The sequence below is a fragment of the Oreochromis aureus genome, linkage group 20 (assembly GCF_013358895.1).
Source record: "Oreochromis aureus strain Israel breed Guangdong linkage group 20, ZZ_aureus, whole genome shotgun sequence".
Taxonomy (NCBI): Eukaryota; Metazoa; Chordata; class Actinopteri; order Cichliformes; family Cichlidae; genus Oreochromis; species Oreochromis aureus.
Window position 1 is genome coordinate 1,868,014 of NC_052961.1, and position 17,154 is coordinate 1,885,167.

The 17,154-nt window shown below is 44.1% G+C and overlaps 3 protein-coding genes across 3 annotated transcripts; 1 reads left to right on the forward strand and 2 right to left on the reverse strand.

Moving 5' to 3' along the window:
* Nucleotides 1-386: 386 nt before the first annotated feature.
* On the forward strand, nt 387-5,024 carry LOC116311857 (rhamnose-binding lectin-like). Its single transcript, XM_031729070.2, has 14 exons — nt 387-396; nt 665-766; nt 1,326-1,461; nt 1,535-1,638; nt 1,719-1,763; nt 1,855-1,987; nt 2,225-2,328; nt 2,486-2,530; nt 2,625-2,757; nt 2,847-2,950; nt 3,045-3,089; nt 3,203-3,335; nt 3,424-3,509; nt 3,708-5,024. The coding sequence occupies exons 1-14, from the start codon at nt 387-389 to the stop codon at nt 3,740-3,742; spliced, it is 1,215 nt and encodes a 404-aa protein (XP_031584930.2). The 3' UTR covers nt 3,743-5,024.
* Nucleotides 4,539-11,523, reverse strand: atp6ap1a (ATPase H+ transporting accessory protein 1a). Its single transcript, XM_031729072.2, has 11 exons — nt 11,357-11,523; nt 10,515-10,641; nt 10,104-10,178; nt 9,825-10,018; nt 9,307-9,347; nt 9,080-9,165; nt 8,838-8,987; nt 8,274-8,431; nt 7,117-7,167; nt 6,751-6,988; nt 4,539-6,111 (listed from the first exon to the last, which is right to left on the reverse strand). Exons 1-11 carry the CDS (start codon nt 11,482-11,484, stop codon nt 5,902-5,904), a joined length of 1,458 nt encoding a protein of 485 aa, XP_031584932.1. The 5' UTR covers nt 11,485-11,523; the 3' UTR covers nt 4,539-5,901.
* Nucleotides 11,524-11,893: 370 nt separating this feature from the next.
* Nucleotides 11,894-17,004, reverse strand: taz (tafazzin). The gene is made up of 11 exons (XM_031729073.2): nt 16,867-17,004; nt 15,526-15,672; nt 15,039-15,167; nt 14,920-14,965; nt 14,745-14,830; nt 14,207-14,287; nt 14,088-14,129; nt 13,942-14,004; nt 13,727-13,779; nt 13,563-13,640; nt 11,894-13,341 (listed from the first exon to the last, which is right to left on the reverse strand). The coding sequence occupies exons 2-11, from the start codon at nt 15,632-15,634 to the stop codon at nt 13,240-13,242; spliced, it is 789 nt and encodes a 262-aa protein (XP_031584933.1). The 5' UTR covers nt 15,635-15,672; nt 16,867-17,004; the 3' UTR covers nt 11,894-13,239.
* Nucleotides 17,005-17,154: the final 150 nt, after the last annotated feature.

Below are 17,154 nucleotides of genomic sequence, written 5' to 3' on the forward strand. Positions count from 1 at the left end.
ATAAGCTTTTAGTAGAGGTTCTTGATTAAAACATTTATTCAGTAGATTATATATACATAGTTTCAGTTCGGTTATTACATATATGAGAGTGGCTTCTGTCTCTCTGTCTGGTGAGAGGTCAGGAGCTAGTTGGCGAGGTGAAACAGGGTGCAACTGTGGTTAGCACACACACACACTCAGAGAGAATCATTTATAGGTGAAAGTTGGATCATGTTTTGCTTGGGACAGTTGTCATAAGACGTGCTGCTGATGTTCCAGAAGATAAGCGCGGGCAGGACAGCGACAGGAAACACCTGGCTTGGAGAGGAGAAAATGTTCTTTTCAAACTATGTTAAAAGTCATTGTGGTTTTGATTTGACGTATGCATGTATGTATCTGCTTGACGCATGAGGGGGCGTCAGTAAATATACCCTGATGTTATAAAACCTTTCCTGTGTAGTTTTTTGGGCGGAGATCTGATGCGGTCTGCGTACAGTGTACATCTCCCCACGCTGCGTGTGGTCATTAAAATCGTCGCTTGACTCCACCCGGCCGGATCAGTGTGTTATTTGGATTTCCTCCTATATCCCTCCTTAATATTGAACCTTAACACCCCACACACACCATCAACTGTGAGCTCATCCGCACTCTGCTTTTTTAACTCTAACTTTATTTTTCCCTCCAGGTTTAACCCAAGCCAAACGTTTTGTCCCGTCCACTGCGACTGCCATATCCACCAACAGAGTGATCACCTGCGACGGCCACCTGGTCCAGCACCTGGGCTGTGGTAAGGCGCACATAGACTGTATGTAAATGATGGCTATAGATTTAAAAGCCAACACTGAAGAACCCTAAGACTAAATTCTTTTCATGTCCTGCAGGTTTGTGTTGATCGTGTGATCTTTAACCTCAGAGGTCACTCCAGACTCAGAGGGTCGAGTGCTAATCAGCGTGTTATCAAGCTGCACCCTCAGACTGTGTTAGCATCACAGACACAGACAGCTGCTGATTAGCGCCCAGTAACATCACTCACTGCATCATGTGACTGATCGATATAATCAAACCCAATGATAAACAAAATAAAAAGGATGAGGCTGGTAGTTTATCCCAGCCTGATGCTGCTCTGTGACCTTGATCCGAACAGCAGTCTCCTGTCCTCTAACCCATAACCAAAGAACACAAAGTAGACCGAGCCGCTGCAGGAAATAGTCCTGCAAAAGAAGTCTCTTACACCTCTGCTGTTTAATAATAAAAGTCTGAGGACTTTTCTCAAAGAGTCATCCAAATAAACACATTCACTGACAATATAAAAAATATCATGAGACTCGCTCTGTTTAAACTGCTCTGACTTTCTCTAATCTCTGCTTTTGTCTCGTACTGTGTGAAACAGAGCGGCGTGATTGTTGTGGAGTCAGTCGAGTACAGATGTGGACAACAAGAACAGAGCTCTCAGCATGACAAACTGAAGGTCATCAAGAAGAGGTGATCACTGTCGGTACCAAACATTTGAAATCATAACGTGATCGCGTCAGTGAGCCGCTCTCTCTCCCTGCAGCTGTGACGGAAAGAAAACATGTGACATAGACATCCAAATCTTTGGTACTCCTGATCCCGGCACCTGCAAATACCTGGACACCACCTTTGCCTGCTTCCCAGCAGGTCTGTATCTGAATACTTCAAAACTCAGATCTGGCCATGAGTTGTTACAGTTTGTGATGCGGCCTGTGTTTCTCTTTCAGTCCACAGCACAGCGTGTGAAGGATCCACAGCAAACCTTCGGTGTGGTGAGTGGAGCAGTTCCTCTGTGATTCTGGTGGATTTGTTTCATTGATGTACAAACATGGTGTTCATTTAACACTGTGAACTCTTCCTCAGATGAAGGAGAGGTTAGTGTCGTCTACTGGGCTGACTACGGGCGCCGCGATACGACCACTTGCTCTCAGAGTCGCCCAACCCACGAGATCCAGAACTCCCAATGCCCCAATCCCACCACTAAAGTGGCTGACAGGTACCGAGGCTCGTTCTTTCTTCAGCCCGACACAGATGTGACTGAACACTTCACAGTTCATCCTGCTGCTTCGATCAGCAGTCACATGATCAATAAACACCAATGACCCGGTCCCACTGCAGCCCCACATGCTCGTGCCGTAACCTCGGTTTCCCAAACTGTGCACACTTGTTTAGATGTTTTCTGACAAAGTGCTGTATGTAAAGCCTCTGTTTACTCACTCACCTGCTTTCACAGCTGTAACGGGAAAAGCAGCTGCACTATCGAAGCGAGCAACTCGGTGTTTGGAGACCCGTGTCCAGGCACCTACAAGTACCTGGACGTGGTCTACGACTGTGAGCGTAAGTACCTCAAAGAGTCGTAAGAGAGCTCCAACGTGCCCTCAGGACACTTTGCTGCAGAGCTTTGGTCCCTACAAACATGTTTTAAGTGGGTTTTTGAATCCCAGTGATGAAATCTGAACATGAATTTTAGGTTTCTAATTTGTTTCCTTGTCAGTGCACACCGTGGCATGTGAAGGATCTCAGGCAAACCTTCATTGTGGTGAGAACACATTTCATACTGTTGTATCGTTGATGTATTGGTTTGACAGAAACCCAAACATGGTCATAGTTTAACTCCATGAACGCTTCCTCAGATGACGGACACGTCATCGCCGTCCACTGGGCTAATTACGGACGCCGCGATACGAGCACGTGCTCTTACCAACGTCCAGAATGTGAGGTCCAAAATGCCCAATGCGCCAATCCCACGTCTAAAGTAGCTGACAGGTACAGAGGCTCGATCTTTGCTCAGCCTTACATCTTCACTCAGACGTATTTCAAGCCTCTGCTGACTCACTCCTCGTCTGCTTTCACAGCTGTAACGGGAAAAGCAGCTGCACTATCGAAGCGAGCAACACAGAGTTCGGAGACCCGTGTCCAGGCACCTACAAGTACCTGGAGGTGGCTTACGACTGTCCGTGTGAGTGCCTTCAGGACTGCTTCACAAACCTGATACCATGAAAAATCTGTGGATGAGAGATTAATCTTTGTATGGAAATTTGTTTCTTTTTCAGTCCACAGTATCACATGTGAACATTCTTATGCAAACCTTCATTGTGGTAAAGCTGTTTTTTTTTCTTCATTGTTTATAATTGTGGTGATGCAATAATTACAAACAGACTGTTATTCAGTTTTCAGTTCCGATAGTTTAACAGTGTGAATTGTTCTGCAGATGAAGGACACGTTATCGTCATCCTGTCGGCTGAATACGGCTGCAATGACTCGACCACGTGCTCTTACAAACGTCCTCCCGCTCAGCCCAAAAACACCCAGTGCTCCATTTCCACAAGCAAAGTAGCCGAGAGGTACAGACACCGAGTCTCTTTACACCTTCTCTCTAATGACTCGGTGTATTTGGAGCCTCTGCTCACCCACTTTCATTTGCATTCACAGCTGTTCCATCAAAGTAAGCAACTCGGTGTTTGGAGACCCGTGTCCAGGCACCTACAAGTACCTGGACGTGGTCTACGACTGCGAGTGTAAGTACCTCAAAGACCCTTTTGAGCTGTTCAGGAGTCTTTCAATCTCTGTGAGCAACATTTCTGAGAGAGCAGACACCAGAAAACCTAAAATCATGTGTACAAAGCTACACGTGGACACATCGAAGCTCGCCTATTTTTCAGTAGATGCGACTTGAGATGAAACCCTTTGTGAAAATCATTTGGATTTCTTTGCAGATGTGATGGAAGAAGAACATCAATCACATCAATAAAACATCATGTTTGTGCTTCAAATGCAATCGTTCTCCAATCAGTAGTCAATAGGTAGATCAATCCAATGCAACACGTGGCCAACGGTATACGGACGCCTACAGGACCGTCAGGCTGTCGACAGATGATTGAATGTTAAACTAATTTAACGTCTCATAATTTTTCTTCTTTATTACAAAATAAAATTAATCAACCAGCTGTGCCTCAGCGTTGTGTTTAACATTAAAGGTGTCCATCCCATAATTCATGGACCAGATGTGTGCTGAACGTGTCAATGTGTTAGTGTCACTGCAGAAAGCAGTCAGACAAACACGACTCACAGCTGATTTCAGCCCAAACCAATAAAGACCCCCCCCTCCCGAAGTTAATGTGTTACCATGGTGATCTGGTTAGAAAAAAAGTAAAACTTTGTAACTTTAAGCTCAACATACTGAGCAAACTCATCGATGTCAGTCACTGCATGTTGTGTTATTACTGAGGCCTTCACAGAGAACTGTGATCATCTGTCACGTCCTCCATAACATGACCTGTAAATGTGCCATTCTGAACATTTATATACAAAATAAAACAACTTCAAACAATTTTAATATTTGCACATTCTGAATATCTTAACATTGCATAACTACACTACAATTTGAATCACGCCCTGTCCTTGTGAACATAGCACTCACTTTACTGTATTTGTTTTATACGCTCTCTCATCTCAGCTCAGGCGTCTTTAAACTGTGAGGCCTGTTCTCTTCAGACGGGCCTGTGAGCGTTTCTGAGACTGACCTAAATTAAACACTTGAGCTTCTCCATCTTCACAGATGTTTTATTGGAGGTCACAGCAGCACAACACAGACCAAACATCGACGATGCTCACTACAAATCATGGAAAAACAAACTGAGACAAAATGAATTCCACATTGAACACGTTTCAGTGCACTTCAGTAATAAACACAAAAATCAAGTAAAACTACTCAAACTGGAAACTTTAATGCTTCATTATCAGCTTTTTCCTCAAATTGATCGAGAATGTTGAAGTTGATAAATAAAGTGGAAATGATTCCTTTAGCATCCATAAACAGAGCGGGCTCCCTTCATTCAACATCTACACCTCACTGGTCAAATAATGTAAACACAAACACACTAATTACAGCAGTTTCACCAATAAATAACTTTTTTCATAACTTACATTTGTTCCCGTATGTACAGTCGTCCCTCTCCTGTGTTAGATGAATCCAGCCTGAGGACTGGGCTCAGTTTATGCTTCAGGTGTTTTTGAAGGATATTCAACATTTATGATTCTGAAGGTTTTTCCCAGAGTCCTCACTAAACAAAAGCTGCACAAAGTGTTCGAATTAAACAGTTTTAGTTTCAGCCCGGGCCGAGACTACAACTCAACAGGACTATGACAGCTAACCAGAAAGTCTAAATCTCATCAAGTGCATTCAGAGGGAGCACAGAGAGGGTGAGAGCTGTGCTGCTGATGCATGCAGAGGTTCCTGCAGCGTGTGGCAGAAACAGCAAACATAAAATTATATTACATGAAGCACAGGAAGGTTTAGGTTTTCCATTTTAGGATCATATTAATGCTTAAAAAAATAAATACATATAATGAACAGCACCTAAATAACTCTGAACACAACTTTGGACCTGAGCTCAGAGCAGTACAGCCAGTGTACAGACCTGTGACCATCACCAAACAAAGATGTTCCTGCTGTGGGCGGTGCTGATGTTAGCTGAGGTCACGGTCACACTGTCATGGAAGGTCTCAGGTTTGTGACCCTGCTGTCACATCATCCCTCCATAACTATAAACTGTAGCTGATGTGAATACAGTACTGGATAAAGTTTGGAGGATCACCCAAAGGTTTGTTCATGTTCTACATGTGTGTGTTTCTCAAAGAATATTAAGGACTTAATTTAGAGGCAGGACTCTGGAAAACCCTCCAGCCTACAGAGGCTGACACATGAGGACAAACTGAGGCCACCTTCAGCCCATATTTCAAATATAAACGGACACATTTATGTACCGATGAATAAACCCTTATTATGATAGCACTGAATAATGCCCAACTACAGACGGAAGGGGGGAGGAATGCAGCTGGAGGAGTGGAAGCATTGCAGTGAGAGGATAGAGAGGAGGATGGAGGATGGACAGGTGTGGTGCAGGTGTGTTACTCTGTCTGTGGCACAGAGATGGCCGGGCCTTTGGGATCATCAAAGCGGTCCATCGTGCGCAGCTGCATAATCATGTGCAGGCCGTAGGTGAGCACCAGGACCATGAGCAGACTGGTGATCAGACCCATCCAGATGCCCGGGGAGAAGAAGCCGGCGCAGTCGCTGGCGTATGAGAATTCCCCGCCACCTACGTTAAAGCCCTGAATCTGACGGCGGGAAGAAGAAGGAGGGGTTCAAAATGTGGCGTCTGCTTCGTTTCAAACTCACATAACAGGCCAGAACATAACATACTCTCAAAGTTATAAGTAAATGTTTTTAAAAATGTATTAATTTATTGAATGAAAAGATGCGCCTCCTTGAGGCTGTGTCAGGAAGGGCATCTATAATATTCACATGAGCCGGGTTTAGCTCCCGGGCCGTGACCTAGACAGGGATCCTAAAATAAAAGGACACACGTCCAGAATAAACTGAAACATGGGGAGAAGTTTCTCCTACAAAAATGAATCCATTTCATTAATTCAGCCCAGCTGATGAGCTGAGGGAGGCTGACCCATGGCTTAGGACCACTGTAGCTCAGACAGGAGGAAGGCTGGCCAACATGACAAATAAGACGTGTGCTAATATTTTTATTTCATTTGTAATTTTAGCTTCCAACTGTTATAAAACCAGTATAATCAGGATAAAACCAGTATTCTTCATCAATTTGCACTACAATTAAAACTATAATTAATGTGGTCTAGACATCGCTCTGTCAGCATCTGCAGACATTCAAGAGGAACCATTTATTCAAAGCCCAAAGACACATGGAAGCAAACAGATCAGTCAACATGAAGTGCTAATCTTACCTGGAAGTCTTCAAAGGAGACCCTCCACTGATTGGCTGGGTCTTTGGATGTGCGCGGGACGAGCAGCGGCCACTGGAAGCTGGTGACGGACTCGCAGCGGTACGAGTACTCAGCGGGAGCATAAATGTTCCTGCTGCCGTTAAACGTGGCTTTGGTGCCGTCGTACTCCAGCTCCACGGCGTCCAGCGTGAACCAGCGCCGAGCAGACACCTTGTAATGCCGCTGACTCAGAGCAAAGCTGAAAAACACCAACGAGCGGTGTTTTCAAGAGTGACACAGGACTGATTCATGTCTTTAGTTTCAAAGTAGTAGTATAAATGTAATATATTAATGCATGTAGGTGTGCGTGTGTGCCTGCAGACTTACATCAGTTTGAAGATGCGGTGGTTCAGGACGTTCTCATAATTCAGAACCAACCTGCAAAGAAACAAACATGAAGAAAAAACAACTCAATTTGACATTTAGTCAACTTTATGTAAAATATTCTTCATACAAATCAGAGTTCATAACACTAAAGGACCCCAACACTACAAACAGCATCGCAGTGAGATCGACTGACTGCTGGTGACTGACTTCCTGTCACAGCTGTTACATTTATTCTGGGACAGCTGATCAACGCTTACAGAGCTTATATTAAAACTCAGACCAAAACATACTTTATCATTTCTGAAGCAAACAATAAACAAACAGCCAACCAAATGATGTTAATGGATCAGTGGAAGATGAAGAATTATCGTTTAACAAAAAGAGAACTCAACCGTGACACCTCAAAATACTCACAATAACTTTAAAATATCATTAGGAGAACAGATGCTATGGTTCAGTTTGGATTCAGGAGACAGACACTATCTCTACTTTCAAGATTAGGCTTCAAACTTTCCTTTTTGCTAAAGCATATAGTTAGGGCTGGACCAGGTGACCCTGAATCCTCCCTTAGTTATGCTGCAATAGGTGTAGGCTGCCGGGGATTCCCATGATGCACTGGGTGTTTCTTCTTCACTCACTATGTGTTAACAGACCTCTCTGCACTGAATCATTAGTTATTATCAACCTCTGTCTCTCTTCCACAGCATGTCTTTATCCTGTCTTCCTTCTCTCACCCCCGATGGTCGCAGCAGATGGCCCCGCCCCTCCCTGAGCCTGGTTCTGCCGGAGGTTTCTTCCTGTTAAAAGGGAGTTTTTCCTTCCCACTGTCGCCAAAGTGCTTGCTCATAGGGGGTCATATGATTGTTGGGATTTTTTTCTGTATATAAAGCACCTTGAACTGACTGTTGTTGTGATTTGGTGATATGTATATAAAATTGAATTGACTGATTTTACCCACCAGAACGCACTAAATGAAAATTTTACACCTTCAGCAGCATTTCATGAAAAACAAACCATTTTAAAACCTTATTTCATTTACATTTGAGTTTCAGACTGCAGTTTGAGCAGCATCAGAGCTAAGTGATGCTCACATCACAGCATGAAAATGACTCACTTTTTTTTTTTACATATTGTATTATGTTACAGGTAAAAAGTACCTGGCTTTGGTTTTGTCGCAGCTTGAGCCGTCGAGTTTGGGGATGACGCCTTCTCCAAAGGTGGACGGGGTGAGGTCGTGCTCCTCCCAGCGACCGCTGCGGAGGATGCTCACTGACAGGCTTTTAGCCCACAGCAGGATGCAGCTGTTCTCACCTTCCTGCAGAATGACAAGTGAACAGAAAGGTCCTTACAATGGCATTTGGATTTTCTGCCGCAACATCTCTGACGTCAGCACCACCCTGTGAGCTGCCGACCTAAGTTTAAAATTAGTTTCAGAGTATTCTGGATTTTTATTGCAAAGCGTGTCAATGTCAGCGTGTTAATTTCATTCATGACTTGGAAAAAATTCAGATTTTGTTCGATGCTCACTGCTCTCCTCTACAACAGTTTGTTTGGTGTTATTTACAGTCAAACAGAAAACAGCCTTTGGGAAAAAGAGCTTAAGTTCATTTAATGTTCAAATGAATAAAAAAATCATGTTAATTGTTACAAATATGAAATGATATAACTGAGCAGGCCTTTGACTCTGTTTCCTTATCTGTGTCTTTCAGCTAAGACTCCACCTTAAACTCGACGGGTGGGTACGATCCAGCCCTCTCCTTGATCCTCCGCTGCTTCTCCCGTTCTCTGCCCCTCTCCCTGTATTCTCCTCTGGCCTGCAGCAGCGCGCGCCCCCCACCCAGACCGGCCTCCACAGAGAGAGACGCTGCCTCCTGTGCAGAAAAAGAAAGATGGAGGGAGGGGGCCAGATATGAAAAACAGCTGCAAACATGTATAAACGTTTCTGAATGAGACTCGGACTCACCCTGGAGGGCCGCAGGGCGGTGTAGATAGCCGTATACGGAACAGACTGCGACTTCATGATGTTCAGCACCTGACCAATCACTTCATCTGAAAAACACGCGTCATAGAGAAAACAGTCACAGGAAAAAATAGTGAATAAACAGCTTACAGCTCACAGATGGTTGTGAGAATTACATGCTTCAGAGTCAATGAGCTCCACAGTCACCGCGTCAGATTAAACAGACTCACCGTTTCCACTGAGAATCTCTTTCGCTGACATGAGATCAGCTCTGAAACGACAAACGAGGCAACAATAAGAGACTGAGGAAGGAAGGAAGGAAGGAAGGAAGGAAGGAAGGATGGATGAGTCTTAATGTGTTTGGAGGAGGGGCTCTGAGTGTTTTTAAGTCTCATCCAGACAAGGTATGTGGGTCATTTCCCCTCCAGAAAATTAGCTCTTTAATGTTACCGTGTGACTTTTGAGAAATTGAATTAGAATTTTTAGAAAATGTACAAACAGTGACATGAAGGCCTGTTTAGAAACCATTACAACAGGCTCAAAGCCTCCTGGAGGACATGACCACAGGTCACTGAGCTACACTGAGATCGAAATGAGCAAAACTACCAGCTGCAGTTCAAGACGGAGGATGATCCATGAGGTTTCTGCAGAGGGAACTGATCATATCATTTGTCACAAACTAACTGAGAGTTTAAACATTCACAGCAGGAAATCAGATTAACGGTTAATTATTGAACAGTCAACAGACCCAATGCCGTAGGGCAGTCTGAACACGAGCAGAGCAGGCGAGGAGGCGTTCAGTCTCAGCTGGCTCAGCGTCTCAGGGTCCATGTACAGAGGGGAGGTGTCCAATTGGTCCTGCAGCTGGCCAATCACTGCATTCGATGCAGGCCAGGAAACAGCAGGTAAAACCAGAGAGGAGGACGATGACATCAGAGCTCCCTGGGACAGAAGAAAAACCATGAGTGAGCGACACACACCTGAGTGTAAATCGGAAACATTCTGTTTGGTTTAATCGTGATAATACCTCCAGGTTTGGAAACGCATTATCCTGCTTGTTTCCAAAGGCTCCTCCATACATGGTGAAGTCCTCGATGCTCATCTGAAGACCGAGAGGAAAAACAATGGAGTCATAAATATTTTAGACCAAAGAGTGCAAAGAGAAACTGTGAGAGACGGTTTTAATCATCAGTCAAACACTGCTGACCTGTGAGGCCGTCTGCCATTAGTTTTAAAAGTCTTTACTAAAGTAAATAAAGAAATACCAAAACTTAGAGAGTTCTGATGAATGTGAAAAGGCTACATGATCATACACATAAATGGGAAGGGGCCTTAAAAAAAGCAAAGGAGATGAGGAGCATTTGTGCTTGTGTTTAGCTGTAGAGACTCAGGGAAAAAAAAGGATGCTCAACAACAGCGTGAGGGCTCAGGTCTTTACCTTGTCCTGAAGGAAGAGGACTACATTATGTGGTCCGACGTCCAGAGCTTTCTCCAGGTAGGAGGCCAGCTGCTGCTGCCCAATGATGTGTCCGGCTGTTGGAGGAGCCTGAGCTGGCAGGGAGATGCTGGAGGAGACACCAAGCACAGGTGGAGGAGTCATCAGGTGCTGCTACATAACAAGGACAGTCCTCTACAAGACCGAATCTGATGTATTCACGGTGAAGCAGTTTTATTATTGTCATTTCTACCATCCGCAAGAACGTATAACGCCTTTAATGAATGAATACTAAATCATTTGCAGTTAAATCTGCATCACGTCAAAGAGCCCACTCCTGGTTTTCTTGCCGATACAGAAGACTGAATATTAGAAAAACAGGTGAAAAAAAATGTAACAGCTAAGAGCGTCACTTGTTTTATTTCACAATGTGAACTCCTCACATCCGAAGACTCTCATCAAAGGCCGTCAAATACACAATTTATTAGTTTTTAATTCTCCAAAGAGTTTACAGTATTAAAGCCGTTGATAACACATGCTGGAAACACTGCACTGTGTCAGGCAGCACAGACAGATGCAGGTGTGTTTGCTAGCTGTCAGGTGAGACTGCACCCGTCACTCCTTGGGGCTGCAGGATATTCTCATGTCACGTTCTCTGATTTAACCCCGTCTAACAGCCAATGAAGCGCTCAAATTAAACGCTTTCCGGGCCGTGTGCTGAGGTGACGAAGCAGAGAACACAGTTTGTGTCCGCTGCTTTTCTCACGGCTAACCGTTAGCCGCTGAGGCCGCAGAAGGAGCCGCGGAAACGGGACCAAAATCAGAAAAAGGTCACGGCTACGCACCCTCCGCTGGTCCACAGGACGAGCGGCACCTGCTCGTCGCAGCTCGCCGGCTTCAACACGTTTAACAAAGCGAGAAAAACAGCCGCAGCCGCAGAGATGCGCCGCAGCCGCAGTATCCCCGCCGCCATCTTTACAGCCTCTGACAGCACGCTCGTGACGCTTCACGAGATCACTTGACCAGATCACGTGACCAGAGACGGCGCAGCGGCGGACGTGAAAAAACAATTTTAATTTTTACTTAAACTGTATCAGCGTTTTAATATTTTATTATTTTTAAGTGTTATTTTATTTTGCTAATATTATACACAATGTAGTAATAGTAAATAACCATAATTTTCTTTATTGTAATTTAATATTATGTTTTCTTTAAGTTCTACAAAAATAGGGAAACATTCACGATTTTGATGCTCCAGCACTTTTTCTACATAAAGTGTTAGAGGCTTGCTAAAGACTCATTATCATGCCCACCAAATTGTTCGTGCATCTGTTAGACTTTGACTGCTGCAGAGTTTAAAGATGAACCACAAATGGAACAAATTCAAACAAAGTCAGATTCTTTATTGGCATTCATATCAAGTATAGGAAAGAGTGGCAATCACATTAAGGCGATGCATTTATAAAATTAGCAAAGATTTTCTCCCTTATAAAATCCTTTTTGTCCTCTGTGATAAAATAAATTATGTACATCAGCGATGGGGCAGCATTCAGGGGTTTTAGGATTAACAGGGAAACTTTGATTGAAAAAGAAAATTATCAACACAACTAAGAGATGACTGAAAATCAGCACGGAGCGATCCAATGATCAAACATAACAGTACGATTACCTCAACAATGATTTACTGCCTGAGCATCTTTCTGATAACAGCTGCAAACGTCTGCCATGCAGCACTTTGACTTCCTCAGTAAAATGTGCACAGAGGAGCATGATGAGTACTAATATTTAGTACTTTAAACAACAGCAGCTTTACATCTTAAAGAAAAAAAGAATTGGTTAAACCGATCAATACTGGACGATTCAGCAAAACTGAGAAAAGCAGTGAGCTGGTGCAGAGCCCGATCAGAGCAGCTATCATTTCTCCCACGCTGACAAGTCGCCAAATAAAATGTGCGCTCCATGACCCGTTGGTGAGCGGCTGCTGTCTGTTGCTAGGTGAAAAACCTCCTTGTGACCACTTACAGCCAGGTGGAAATACTTATTCATACATAGTGACTGGTGGTTGCCAGGCAGTCACCAGGTGCTCACCCTAGTAACTGGGACTTGGTTAACTAGTCTTGGTTTGCTGCCCTTTTGAGAGCTATGGTGTTTTTCACCAGTTAGAAAAAAAAAAGTTGAAATCTTAAGAACTGTGACTTTAAAAAATGAAAAAAGTTCAAGGCTATTGTTCACCCCCCCCCCCACCCCACAAAGGTCATGAGGTGGAGCCTTTACTCGCCCATCTATCACCCTGACCTCCTCTCTCAACACCAGCTTCTGCTGCTGCTCTGGACTTCAGAGTTGGATGACATGAAATGCTGAATCATCAAAATCAAGATGCCTTCTGATACCAAGGAGGTAAAAGAAATTCCTGAGGGCTTCTGGTTCTAAAGGAACCACGTATTCATATGTAATCAATCATTCATCCATTCATACATCTGCAGTGCTACTCGTCCTGTTTAGGTGTGCAGTGGACCATCCTGATTTTGAAGCAATGGCTGAATTACAAAATGAGTTTGTTGCATCCAAAGTTACAGAAATGCTCGTTTACGACCGTCGGTGAAACGTTCAGAGGCTCAGTGACGTCTCCGTGTGGAGCTGTGGGAGCTTCTCTGTTTATGAGGTGTTACCCTCAGGGCTGATGTGTGAAGGACCAGAGTGTTTGAGGTAAACGCAGGACGGCTGGGACTCAGGCTCTGGTCTCTACCTGCTTGTGCAGGGCCTCGGCCTGGGCTTTCAGGCTCCGAAACTCCAGCTGGATGAAATCCGTCAGGGTCTTCCTCATTTCCAACTGAGGGGAAAATTTGAAATGTACATTCAAGTATCTGTTATAATTACTTTCTACATTGAAAAAGTGAAATCTCTGAGAGTTAGCCAAGGATTCAATCATGGCGTTCATGGTGACGTCCTCCAATCTCCTGTTTTATCTGACAGAAGAGGTTTTTTTGTTGTTTTTTTACTTGCTGGTGTGAGCGAACTTCATGACGGCACCTTTAATAAAGCCGTGCTCACCTGGCTCTTGTTTTCAGCTCGGAGGGTTTCAACGAGATCTTTGACACCGAACGGTTTCCCCACGAGGACGGTGATTCTCTGGAAGACAACAAAATATGTTAAAACAAAAAAATTAACCCTCAAAGATCAGAACACATCCTGGAGCCAGACTGAAGTCGTCTCACCTTGCCCGTGCGAGGAATGTAGGGCTCCTTGTTGGGCAGCACGTCGCTCAAACCTGACATGAAGCAGAGAAGAAGTGACGGTGTTTCCTCGGTACCTGCATCGCTGTTCGCCCGACCTTAATCCATCAGACTGCTGCTACCTTGCTAATGTCTTGTGGTGACATCCTAATCTGTAGTCTGAGATATTCTGAAGCCATAACGGGAGCGTCACTCACCCACGTGCCAGAGCGGCAGGATTATCGGATTAAGCGAGCACTCCGCTATCAGCCGACCAACACCTAAAACCACAGAAGCACAAATGCTCACACCGATGATCACAGCACGACATCTGCTTCAACAGAGATGCACAAACTGCACTCACCCCACTTTAAACGTATGAATTCCTCCGTCATGTTGATTTTGCCTGAAAAATCAGAGAAGAAGAATTAATTTTCACAGTAAGAAAAACGTAACGACGTGTGAGGAGGGCGGTTGGCAGACCTTCTGGAAAGATGTGCACCCACTCTCCTTTGTTCAGCTTCTCCAGAATAAAGTCCATTCCTTTCTGGTAAACACCATCACCTACAGACAGCACACAAAACGCTTTTACACACGTTTAGATCATTTAAATAATATAATGTAATAATGTAAATGTGCCTGTTTATGTCTACATGGACTTGTCCCATTTAAGGTCTGTGAGCACTCCTCACTCATTTCTGTCTACTATGTCAAGGCTTTTTGTTTTCTCTTATATTTATATAATTAGTTTGTTATTAAGTTTAATGCGACTGGCCGCGTGACTGCTGATGGAAATGTGCTGTTTTGCTGTACTCAGCCATGTTTACACTATGTTTGTTATACTTATGTTCGTGTGTCGTCCTTGTTAAATAAAGGAAAGAAAGAAAAAGAAAACGTCTGCTGAAGGTTTTCTTTCAATCACAGGACAACAAACCCGGCACTGAAACAGAAAAAGCCCGACGTTCAGACTTCTGCTTTGGTTACTTGGCTTATGTGGTGTGATGCGCCCAGATGGACTCGCCTCTGCAGACGGGAACACACTTCCCTCGGCTGAAGAACCTGGAGTGCAGCTCTTTTGTGAAGCAGATGTCAGATGCTGTAGGTGTCCTGTCCAATCGCAGGTAAGTGAAAATTACACGTCACTGCCTCTAAAACATTAACAGGCTGAAGCTCAGAAGAAACGAGATGAAGCTCACCATCGCATCTTTTTGAAGTTCCACAGCTGCCTGAGCCTCAGGACACCTGCCGCAAACACACGCGTTACCATCCAAGTGATAACCAGCAGTGAGATTTCAGATCGAGTGTCTGCTCTTACCCCAGATGTGCGGATCATCCATACAGGACTGGTGATTGGACAGAGTGATGAGGGGCGTGTCCGAGGGCCTCTGGTCAACCAGGTTCAACAGAACCTCGTGGTTGTGGACCGTCAAACAGTTCATGTACTCTTAGGAAGAAGATCAGGAGGCAGGATCAGTTGAAGGTTCTCTGAGTGACATCCAGAAAATTAACTGAAGATATGGATGAATTTGACCTCAGCAAACTGTCCCCGTCAGGAAGCAGAGTTACACAACATTAGCCAGAAGAAAAACAATAGAAAGCAAACTCTTTGTCCTCATGTGGACTCTGTGCTGTTCTGTGTAAAGTTCAGTCACTCATGCTCTTACTGAGGCCGGTTGTTTGGGAGCGAGCATAAACACCCAGGGACCGTTGGAGGCAACTGAGAGATTTTTTTTTTTTTTTAAGAATTCAGTTTGCTGCTAATAAGCGAGAGTGTACAAGTTATCATTCATCTTATAACTTACTGGTCCAGAAGTAGGAGTAGGAGCCCACCATGCCCATGATCAGTGAGCTGGAGATCCTCCACGGCAGAGCGGGGCATTGAGGGAACGGCCATCTCACCTCCAGGGGCATCACGGTGCTCTGCTGACACTACATCCACACACACTCACCTGAACACAAAGCCACACAGAGGGAGGCTGAGTGACAGAGACAGCAGGTGGCGCTCAAACCAAACTCCTGCTGTCATATTGTAAGGGTGTAATCTTCATTAAGAGCAACTTAACTTTATTTGTTTGCTTTGTTTCCTGTCGACAAAACATTTTGTCTGCTGTGTTTGAAAAGCAAACTCCTCCATGTGTTATATGATTAAAAAGAAAAACAGCTTCCCACATACAACCGTATATAACAATAACAATAATAACTCCATGTGAGTGCCTGTACAGCTTCTGTAAGGATTTTTATTTGCACTGAAATTGTTCACAGAGAGGACTCAGCATGTCATGCTCCTGTCTTCTTCGTACCCTTCACACCTGTCGGTTCAAAGTCAGGGTTAACCCTGAACTTACTTTGATGAGGTTAAATCCTGCATGGTGACGCAGAGCTCTGAGGTTTAAACCCAACTACAAAACACGAAGCAGATTATTTGAAAACTGTCGTTTTTGTATCTCAGCCACTGTCAACTACAGTTTTTCCCAACAACGTGTGTACTCGAGTACATCTTAGAGTTTTATGGGATGCAAAAATAAAACCTGTTGAAATGATGTTTTGCACCTTTAGGCCACCGTAGCCACGCGTAACAGTAAAGTAAGTAAAGAACAAACAAAAGAGTCGAAAGAAACTTAAAACGAACCAAATTTATAAAGTTGTGTCGTTTGAGTCTTTGTACTGTCTGTAAGAGACCAAAAACTGGCACATAAACAATCAAAAGTAAGCTTGAATAAATTTCACTTGGTTATATTTATGTATCACAGCTATTTCATTAGCTCACACGTCACCCTGCTTCACTCATCAGTGATGAAGCGAGCAGGAAGAGCAGCCGGCTAACGTTAGCCTGTTAGCTTCTGACCAGAGTTTACGGCACACTGAGTTCTTCAATTATCACGTCTCTCAGAAAACACCGAAAAAGTTTATAGTTCATATTTTAACTCAGCCGAGTTGAATGTTAAAGGAGTGTTGTCTCAGCTAACGGTGCTCGGCAGCTGCACTCACTCTACATTCATGTCAGATTAGCTAAAAACGGGTTTTATTTCCTCTGAAATGCAGAAAAAAATCGCGTCGTTAATTTTTCTGAAACTGCATAAAAACATCTGAAGACATCAAAACTCCGAGAGCTGCAAACATCGCCACATCTAACATCTCCTCACCTTTCTCCTGTCTCCTGCTAACAGGCTGATGGTCACCAACCCCGGAAGTCGTTATCACGCGCTGAACTATGGGTAGTGTAGTCTTCGGTTAAACTTTGCGATTTCCCTGTTTATTACAGATGCGCGCAATTTTAATTTATGTTTTATTCACACACGTTAACGCTTCATAAAATAAGACGACTTTAAGACGCTGTTATTTCCTTTAAACGGGTTTAATGTAGTCCATCACCCGCTTCCGCAATGAGAAACGAGGTTTTATGGGTAACGGAGGCTGGGAAGTAGGCCAAA

Coding starts and splice junctions, on each gene's coding strand:
- LOC116311857 (XM_031729070.2), top strand. Junction 1,988..2,224: donor ACCACTAAAGTGGCTGACAG/GTACCGAGGCTC, acceptor CTGCTTTCACAG/CTGTAACGGGAAAAGCAGCT. Junction 2,758..2,846: donor ACGTCTAAAGTAGCTGACAG/GTACAGAGGCTC, acceptor CTGCTTTCACAG/CTGTAACGGGAAAAGCAGCT.
- atp6ap1a (XM_031729072.2), bottom strand. CDS start 11,484: ATGGCGGCGGGGATACTGCGGCTGCGGCGCATCTCTGCGGCTGCGGCT. Junction 7,168..8,273: donor TGCGACAAAACCAAAGCCAG/GTACTTTTTACC, acceptor GTTTCTTTGCAG/GTTGGTTCTGAATTATGAGA. Junction 6,112..6,750: donor TCTCCTTTGAAGACTTCCAG/GTAAGATTAGCA, acceptor TCCCGCCGTCAG/ATTCAGGGCTTTAACGTAGG.
- taz (XM_031729073.2), bottom strand. CDS start 15,634: ATGCCCCTGGAGGTGAGATGGCCGTTCCCTCAATGCCCCGCTCTGCCG. Junction 15,168..15,525: donor CTACTCCTACTTCTGGACCA/GTAAGTTATAAG, acceptor CTTCTTCCTAAG/AGTACATGAACTGTTTGACG. Junction 13,641..13,726: donor ACATTCCTCGCACGGGCAAG/GTGAGACGACTT, acceptor GTTGTCTTCCAG/AGAATCACCGTCCTCGTGGG.